At 30.7% G+C, this 9,905-nt stretch overlaps 1 protein-coding gene and 1 long non-coding RNA gene across 4 annotated transcripts; both read left to right on the plus strand.

Annotated features, from left to right (window-relative positions):
- Nucleotides 1-2,541, plus strand: LOC131645868 (uncharacterized). 3 transcript variants are annotated; one of them, XR_009297211.1, is made up of 5 exons: nucleotides 1-302; nucleotides 699-765; nucleotides 855-1,085; nucleotides 1,479-1,680; nucleotides 2,231-2,541. It is a non-coding gene; the product is annotated as an uncharacterized LOC131645868 (long non-coding RNA). The 3 variants fall into 3 exon arrangements; XR_009297212.1 differs by having other exon boundaries at nucleotides 855-1,053; XR_009297213.1 differs by having other exon boundaries at nucleotides 855-914.
- A 3,306-nt stretch (nucleotides 2,542-5,847) lies between these two features.
- Nucleotides 5,848-8,421, plus strand: LOC131645870 (thioredoxin-like fold domain-containing protein MRL7L, chloroplastic). The gene is made up of 5 exons (XM_058916067.1): nucleotides 5,848-5,963; nucleotides 6,052-6,608; nucleotides 7,349-7,430; nucleotides 7,527-7,638; nucleotides 7,746-8,421. The coding sequence occupies exons 1-5, from the start codon at nucleotides 5,877-5,879 to the stop codon at nucleotides 7,871-7,873; spliced, it is 966 nt and encodes a 321-aa protein (XP_058772050.1). The 5' UTR covers nucleotides 5,848-5,876; the 3' UTR covers nucleotides 7,874-8,421.
- Nucleotides 8,422-9,905: the final 1,484 nt, after the last annotated feature.

Consider the following 9,905-nt stretch of genomic DNA (forward strand, 5'->3'; position numbering starts at 1 on the left):
TTCAATGTCCTTATTACAATATAAACGAATATTTGGGGAAGAGCAAAGAAATTGATATTGAAAGTGAAACGCTCGATGCATCGTTTCTCAATACAAGTTCACAACGCTTTCAATTCATCTTCAATTTCATCATCAATTTCTCTTCTCTTCTCATCTTCAATTTTGTCTTCTCCACTCAAAACATCTTCTTTTCCACTAAACAAAACATCAACTTCTCTGATGCAATCGGTACCTGAACCAACAGTTTCTCTTTTCCCTAACCTGAGGAAGCACATCATCAATTTCATCTATTGGATTTCCATGTAATTATTTTGTTGTGTTGTTTATTTGTGTTTATTCCTAAAGAATTTGTATATATAAATTGGTGAAATTTCATCTCCGATTTTAGATACGGTAGATGGTCCTATTGTGTTAGTTTTTGCTCCTTCAGATCCTGTCACTACTTTTCCTCTATAATATGTAGCACAAATGATAAATCTGGTGAAAGCATTTCTTGGATCAGAAGGATTTCTTAGCTGATTTCATAACTCTGTTAAAACCATTGTGATTCCTTAAAACAACTATCATAGTTTAAATGTTTTGAGCTATTGATTCCACAAAGTTTACGTATCCCAGTTTAAATGATGTTTATTGGATCTTTATACATGGTTCTGTGTTGGTTTTTGCTCCGGTTTATTTGATTGGGATGCATTATGCAGATGCACCGTTTCGGTTATGCTACAGGTTCTTTTTAATCCTTTTCCTCTGGTGCAGAATTTCCTGTTGGTGAGTTAAGTTACAGGTCCAGTTTTGTTATATAAACTGGTTCGGTTATGTTATTATTGATGTAGGATTAATTGGCTTTTATCGTGCAGGTTTGGTTGAATTGTTTGGAAAGTTTATGAAGCTGTTGTGGTTCGGTTCGGATTTTGTGGGTAAGAGATAGAGTTTTCTGCTACAAAGTTCTATTATGTGGTGCTGCAAGTATTTTATCGCAGGTGCAACTGGATTGGTCATGGACATGTAGCTTTGTTTTGGTTTCAAAGTGAATTTTTATTGCTGGTCCGATTTAAGGTGAAGGGATGGGTAGTAGTGAATGAGATTTGGTTTGTATTATTATCTTGATAATAGCTTTGATTCTAGATTCTAGATTATAGCTTTTTTTATGGTCTGATTCTAGCTTTGTTTTTACTGTCTTGATAATGTCCTTGTGAAGCCAACAAGATGTGAATGAGATAAAGTTTTCCTTTCTCCTTTGAATTCAAAGTTTCTTCAATGTTGTAATGTTAATATAAGGGTGTAATGGAATATGACCCTTTTGTGAATCATTACTTTACTTCCAACCGCTTTAATTTTGTAATTTCATTTTATACTTGCTTTTTCATTATTTCATTAACTTCTTATTCTTTTTGATAACATGTGTTTTAATAGTCCTTCATTTTGTAATTTTCTTTAACATTGTAATGAATAACATATATTTGTTAACCTTCTGTTTTCAGTAACTGCTCGGAGGAATAAATCGTTGGTTGAAACAATATGTCGATAATGAATGTTGGCAAGTTGGTTGATGGTTATCTTGGAGAAATTGCACACGATCCAAATCTCAGCCTCTCGAATTTTGTTGATTTATCACACTCAATTCCAGAGTTTGATAGACCAAATCATGATGGTATATACAGAGCCATCGATATCTATTTAAAGGTAAGATTTTGTTACCTTGAAGATATTTTAACTGATTTTGTTTATTGCTTAACGTGATATTTGGTCACGAAATTATCTAAATTGTGCCTATTTCTCAAAGACAATATACGAAGCCATATCTTCGCTTAAATTTTGATTTCGTCGGAGTTTATAATTTTTCAAGAGCACCAAAGTTTGACAAAATATGAAAGGAAGAACATATGTCGACTAATGAATGTCAAAACTAATTGCATATGCATCAACACACACAACACAAAATGAATGACTTCATGTTCGAGTTGTTGTACAAGTTCTGTATTTTGAACAAATTTGAGCTGCAATAAGTGCAATAAGTTCTTTAGTTTTCTGAAATATTGTTGTTTTCTTATGTATTTAATACATATTTAGGGTTGTGTTGCAGCATTATGCCTATTACACAGGTTTTGGAAGAAAAACCTGATATGAGTGTGGTGGTTAAATATCCATCAAATGGAATTTTATATATATTTCAAATATGAAAGGTTTTTTGTTTTGAAAATTTTGATTCTGAAAGTGGCTAATTGTGTTGCAGGCTTGCGGCTATGTCGAGACATTTGATACTGATATGAATAGTGATATAAGTCTGTTATCACTACTTAGCAGCCCCTTACAAGAAAACCTCGAAAATTTCAGCAAAGAGAAAGGAATTCACGTGAGTGCATGGTCACCTTTAGGAGCTAATGGAGCTGTTTGGGGTTCACTTGCTGTTATGGACAGTCCAATACTCAAAGAAATTCCAATTTGGGGTTCACCATTAGGAGCTAATAATATTGTCATAATTTTAATCAAGTCTCTGACTTATGCATTAATTTGCAATTTATTAAATATTTTTATAAAAAATATATCGGTTTGCAATTTATTAAATATATTTATAAAATATTAAATGCTAGCTGCTTCAAATACAATTAAAAATATCAATTTAAATATTTTGGAAATAAATTTCAATAACTTTGTTAGTTATTCGAGATTGACATCTATCTTATTAATGCACTATAACTCTTATTAATGTATTATAACTATCAGTAATAATGATATTTTTTTTCCTTTATTGTGGTAGGGTAATGTGATATATTTGGCCATCGTGATACATTGACTTCTACCATGTTTTTCTTTTGGGATAAAGTTGTAATAAAAGTTACAAACAAATTTTTGTTGGGTGTTTACATTCAAATTCAATCACATGTTTAATTCATATTTGATGTTTTTTTTTGGAAAATTGGAGATCAAGTATTTCTAAATATATATGCAACAACAATTATTTATATTATTATAATTAAAAATAAAAATATGCAGTAAATTGTTATCAATTTATATTTATATCAAATTATTTAAATTATTAATGAGCTTTTTCTATGTTTCTATATGAATGAACCGCCTTTTAAAAGGAAGGTTTTAAAAGGAAGGGATAGTCGATTGACGAAGAAATATAATGTTTTATTATTTGAGATCAAAAAATTAATAAAAACCTGAGATGAAAAAATTAAAAGAAACATTAGAATATGAAGAACATGAAGGGACATACAAATTTTTGTTGGTTGTTTACATTCAAATTCAATCACGTGTTTAATTCATATTTTATGTTTTTTCTTTTTGGAAAATTGGAGATCAAGTATTTCTAAATATATATGCAACAACAATTATTAATATTATTATAATTAAAAATAAAAATATGTAATAAATTATTATTAATTTATATCAAATCATTTAAATTATCAATGAACTTTTTCTATGTGAATAAACTGCCTTTTAAAAGGAAGGGACAGTGGATTGACGAAGAAATTTAATGTTTTATTATTTGAGATAAAAAAGTTAATAAAAATTTGAGATGAAAAAAATTAAAAGAAACATTAGAACATGAAGGGACATTCAAACGAAACCGTTGTTGTTGTTTTTTTTTTTGCCGCAAATGAAAAAAATAGAGAATAGAATAATTTTATTATAATAATAATAATGATAATAACTTATAATTTTATTACAAAGGTTGTTATAATAATAATAATAATAATTAATAATAATAATAATAATAATAATAATAATAATAATTATTATTATTATTATTATGATAATGATTTTTAAAAAGACCAGTTTTTCAATATTTAATATTTTAATAGTGAATAACTTCCCTTTTATGAATTTTTAATATTCAATCGTATCCTTCTCCTTTTTCAATATTCAAATAATTAAGTTTTATGAAATTGCTCACTTTTTCAATATTCAATGTAAATATATATATATATATATATATATATATATATATATATATATATATATATATATATATATATATATATATATATATATATATATATATATATATATATATATATATATATATATATATATATATATATATATATATATATATATATATATATATAAAATTAAGTTTCACAAAATCTTAATTGTAGTGTAAATTAATATAATTAAGTTTACCAAAATCTTAATTGTAGTACAAATGGTTTATTGGGTATACACATTATTCAATTTTATTTATAATTTATAATTTTTAATTTTTAAAAGTAGTTTATCATTAATATTAATAATATTAATCAATTTTGCTTTGGTTGAAAAAAAATTATTAGGTTGTTTTATTAAATTATTTGATCCGTTTATGCTATTTAGCAATGTTTTAAAAACCAAACCGGAGAAAGAACCGTTAAAACATGTGGGTCATGGTTCAATCGGTTCAACCGGTTCAACCGTGATTGAACCGTATATTAAATTTAAACTAAAAAAATTAATAAATATATTATATTATTAAATATCCTAATAAAATTGATTTATATCATAATTTGTAAAATAAAATTCTCAAATAAATACGATACTAATAAACAAGCTTACAAAATAAGAAGAATGCAATGTAAGACCTAATAACAAATCATAAAATTAGTTAAGGATCAATATGTATATATTTGTCCTAATTGTTTAACTCAAAGCCATAAGTTATTCATCAGTATAATTTTTTACATCTCTTTACATACCAACATCGGTTATCCTGTGTCCACATACATTACATTATTTCTTCTCTTTCTATTACATTTACAATTGTCTTGTGTCCTTCAATTTTATTCTTTGTTTTCCATCTATACAATTTTAAATGTTTGCTATAATTATTTTTTTAGATTTAAACAAAGAAATAAAATGAAGTAAAACATAAAAAATTATCTTTGATTTTTTGAACCGTCTGGTTCATCAAAACCGGTCCCGATTTTACTGTTATTTTGCGCTTGAAGTAATTTTATCCTAATTTTATAGACCTAACCATTTATTGGTCCAAACCGAACCGGATTAGACAACGGTTCAAGGTTGAATCGGTTCAACCGGCCGGGTCAATTCGGGTTTTAAAACATTGCTATTTAGAGCATATTTTTATGCAAAGATCAAAAGATATTAGTATCATTTTCTCAATCAATTTTGCAACAATCGTATTTTTGTGCAAAGATCAAAAGAAATTAGTATCATTTTCTACACTACAATCTTTAGCTAAATGTTTAGTTATTGTTATTATGTCGGATAGGCCAACTCAAAATAAAGTTCTATTTCATAATATTAAGTTAAATGAAATTTACTCAATTTTTCATGATATGTTTGTTTAGAAGAATTTAATCTTGCAGTATTTTTAATTATATCTCAAAATTAAATTTATTTAAATATATTAAATAACATAAATTTAGTTATTTGATTAAATATATTTTTGACTTAACTAGAATTTTATTTTTCATCTTTTGCTTCATTTAAGAATTAATCTTTTTTTTTTAAAATTAAAATAGTTTTCGTCTTCGTCATCATCATCACTGTCACTGTCACTATACGGTTCTCGCCCTCTTCTTTTCGAATTAGTACCATCCGATTTGAGTGCTTGAAAGTCTTGTAATTCTGGAATAACCAACCTGTTTCAGGGAAATAGAGAGAAATTCAACATGATATATATGTAAAAAAGTAAACTTTAGATTGAAATGTTGAAATTCAAGTACTTGCCTGCAAAGAGGGTTTTGAGAAAAGGGTGAAATTGAAGGTTTTGTTGGGCAAGGTGAAGAAAGATGATAAGGGTAAAGTGAGTGTCATTTCTTCAAGCACAGAAATGAAGGTGTTAATCTTAATCTTATATATATATATATATATATATATATATATATATTAAGATTAAGATTAACACCTTCATTTCTGTGCTTGAAGAAATGACACTCACTTTACCCTTATCATCTTTCTTCACCTTGCCCAACAAAACCTTCAATTTCACCCTTTTCTCAAAACCCTCTTTGCAGGCAAGTACTTGAATTTCAACATTTCAATCTAAAGTTTACTTTTTTACATATATATCATGTTGAATTTCTCTCTATTTCCCTGAAACAGGTTGGTTATTCCAGAATTACAAGACTTCAAGCACTCAAATCGGATGGTACTAATTCGAAAAGAAGAGGGCGAGAACCGTATAGTGACAGTGACAGTGATGATGATGACGAAGATGATGTGTCGTCTTCGTCGAAACAAAATGACCCTTATGCTATGAATCTCGAAGAGAGACAGGAATGGAGGAGGAAAATCAGACAGGTTATGGATAAGAAACCTGATATTCAAGAGGTTGTAGATACCGATGAAAAGAAGAAGAGAATGCAAAAGCTTATTAATGATTACCAACTTGTTGTGGAAGAGGAGGATCCTAATTGGCCTCAAGATGCTGATGGTTGGGGATTTAGTCTCGGCCAGTTTTTCGATAAGATTACTATTCAAAATAAAAAGAAGGAAGATGATGATGATGACAATGATGATGTTGATGATGATAAGGAAGTAGAGTGGCAAGATGACAATTACATTCGTCCTATCAAAGACATTAAGGCTGCGGAATGGGAGGAAACTGTGTTTAAAGACATTAGTCCCTTGATTATTCTGGTGCACAATCGGTATAGAAGGTTTGTTCTACTTCTACATTTAGTCTCTGCAAGGTTGTTATACTCTTGTTCATTCTATACCTTAGCCCTATAGTTGCTTGAGTAAGTAGCTGATTTGGTTCTCCTGCTGAATACTTTTTGTGTGCGTAGCGAGCAATGTAGTCAAGCACGATATCTTAAGTAGGATATGTCGGCTTGTGAAATATTGTACGGACTGTTAGCATTAGCATTGCACGTAAGATCCTACCGAAGGAGAACATAGTAATTTCATACGTATATAAACACAGATACAGAAAAACACTAAAACTATAATATAGACACAAAAAAAAGCCCCAACACGTTTTTTTTACGATGTTGCTTCAAAAAGCTTGATCATGACCACGCCGACGAAGAAAACGATCTTTCCATGATCGTAGCACTCTCAGGCATCCTTAACACGTAAGATCTTACAATCTTAAAATACAGTACTCGATCTTGACTACACTGGAAGTGAGTGTTTTTTTGGATTTCGGATTGTTTTAGAGAGAATAAGAGATGTGGTTTGAGAGAAAACGATGGTTATGTATTTATTTTATGATTCAGATACTAAGAACATGAGAGACCGCTCTTAACTTTCAACCTGATGTGCAGATAGCCTTGACATTTTGCTATAGTACCGATGACGTTGCAGTTACGCTTTTGAAGTTGGAGTGTTCTATATCTTGTTTACGATAAAGCAAGTCCAAAACAATCCTAACTAACTTTTTCTCATTTTTGTTTAGGCCAAAAGAGAATGAAAAAATTAGAGATGAACTAGTGAAGGCTGTGCATATCATATGGAACTGTGGATTACCGTCACCAAGAGTAAGTAATTAGTAAAGTATCATTCCTTTTGTTTCATCTGTTTTATTTCATCGACGCTTTTCTTTGTCTGATATCTTATTATGTATCTTATGAAAGTGTGTGGCAATCGATGCTGTTGTTGAGACTGAACTAGTTGCAGCACTTAAAGTATCGGCTTTCCCAGAAGTTATCTTTACTAGAGCAGGGAAGATTTTATTCCGTGATAAAGGTGTTTATCTAAGTTACCGGAAAAAAATCAATAAAAAAATTCATCTTTTTCATTTATTTGTGTTCTCTCCATGTTACTGACTAATTCCCATTTTTGTGGATTCTCAGCAATTCGCAATGCAGATGAGTGGTCAAAAGTCATGGCCTTCTATTACTATCGAGGAGCCAAACCGCCGTGTTTGACAAACGTTCCAGATCTTCAAGAAAATATTCCTTCTTTTACTATTAATAATTGAGTTTCTTGAAAAATTGAAGAGCTCAAAGTTTCTACCAAGCCATTTTTGTGAAGTACTTCCATTTAACGATCCGCCATTGTGTAAGCTATGCAAGGGAATGAATGCATAGCGCTTACCTTCATTGATTGCGTATAATATGATAAAATAACTGCAAGAAAATTCCTACTACAAGTTGTTTGATGCGTGAACGTAGAAGCCGTCACAGGAAATGAGCTTTAAGCTTGACTTGTTGGATAGGGAAAAACGGATTGTGGAAGATTTGGAAGGCGAAATCTTCGCCTACCAATTGTTAGTTCAAAACATGACTCACTTAATATTCATGGTGGCTTATGAGTAATGTCTTCACTGTGTAACAAGACGGTTCGGTTCTGTCTGAGGTTGATGGTGGTGACTGTCAGAGGAACCAGCATGTAGTGTTTGAATCTCTAAATTGTATTTTTCTTGTTAGAAAAAACATGAACCTTCATTAAAGCTCTGTCATCACTTCAATATTGTTAGATTATATGAATTTTGCTTCGAAAGAACGTGATAGCACTTGTTTATGGATACATGGGAATTGATTTCTTAAGTACTAGTATATGTTTTGTGAAGAGAAAAATACTCACATTTGAATCTCAAAGTTGTTGAATTTGGTTTGATCAAACTTACACTATAAAAATACTCACATGTTGGAACAAGTTACATGCAACTAAGATTTCGAGAACATGTTAAAAGTCTTTCCATGTAAGATAGGATATTAGAGAATCTACATCCATGCCATCCAAATTGGGGGTATAAATGGACTCCAATTAATTAATTATAGGGTTAAATAGTGTTCACCCCCTGCTAAATAAGCGATATTCGGTTTTCCCCCTTATTAAAAAAAATTTTAGCCTTTGCCCCTTAACAAATAAAGATTCTCCAGAGGGAAACCTTAATGAGGGAGATTCCATCAGAAATGCCTACGTGTATTGGATCTTCTGGCTTATGTGGCATGGTTGTGACACGGTGGCAGTGTCTCCCTCTATAATTTGGGATTTAGGGTTCACGATGTCATCTCATTCTGATTTTCTTCCATTCTTGCTCCTTCAATTTCTTCAGGGCCAATCGTGGGTGGGTTTATTCCCAAATTTTAGGGTTACGCTATCTCTTCTTCTTGATTCCAGTTGCTTCATCCTCTCTTCGTGATTCCAGTTGCTTCATCCTCTCTTCGTTCATACTCTCACTTGTAGAAATGGAAACCAGTAAAAGTTATTGTTGTGTGTTACTAATGTAATTCAACTTGCAGGGTCTTGTTGCAGTCTTTGAAGAGATGTTTGAAAGAATTGAGCACAGGGTTTGTTTAAGGCATCTATATGCCAATTTCAAGAAAAAATTTGGAGGTGGTGCACTCATTAGAGATCTAATGATGGAGGCTGCAAAAGCCACTTACTACCAAGGCTGGTTACAAAAGATGAATGAATTGAAGTTGATAGATCTTGATGCCTGGACATGGTTAATGGGTGTTCCTCCAAAGTCATGGTGTAAGCATGCTTTTTCCTTTTACCCTAAATGTGATGTACTAATGAATAACATATCTGAATCATTTAATGCTACCATTTTAAGTGTAAGAGACAAACCTATTTTGACCATGTGTGAGTGGATTAGGCTGTACTTGATGAATAGATGTTCTGCCTCATCAGCCAAACTAAAAAAATGGCCTCATAAAGTAATGCCAATACCTAGGAAGAGGCTTGATAAAGAAGTCATGCTAAGTGGGCACTGGTTGCCCACTTGGGCAATGGAAGAGACCTTTGAGGTGAATCATTCATATAATGGTCAGAAGTTTGTAGTTGACATTGCTAAGTGTCGTACCCCAATTTTTGACCTACAATATTTCATTCATTTTGTCAAATCACATTCATGTTTCATGCGCATTCATCATTCATTCATCGCATCGTTGCATATCGACTTTCATCAAAGTCAACAAAAACAGCTTATATTTCACATTTTTTTTTTTGCATATTTTTAGTCAAGTTACTTTGTTATCGAACTTTTTTTACTTTTTACATTC

Source organism: Vicia villosa, linkage group LG2 (assembly GCF_029867415.1).
Source record: "Vicia villosa cultivar HV-30 ecotype Madison, WI linkage group LG2, Vvil1.0, whole genome shotgun sequence".
NCBI lineage: Eukaryota > Viridiplantae > Streptophyta > Magnoliopsida > Fabales > Fabaceae > Vicia > Vicia villosa.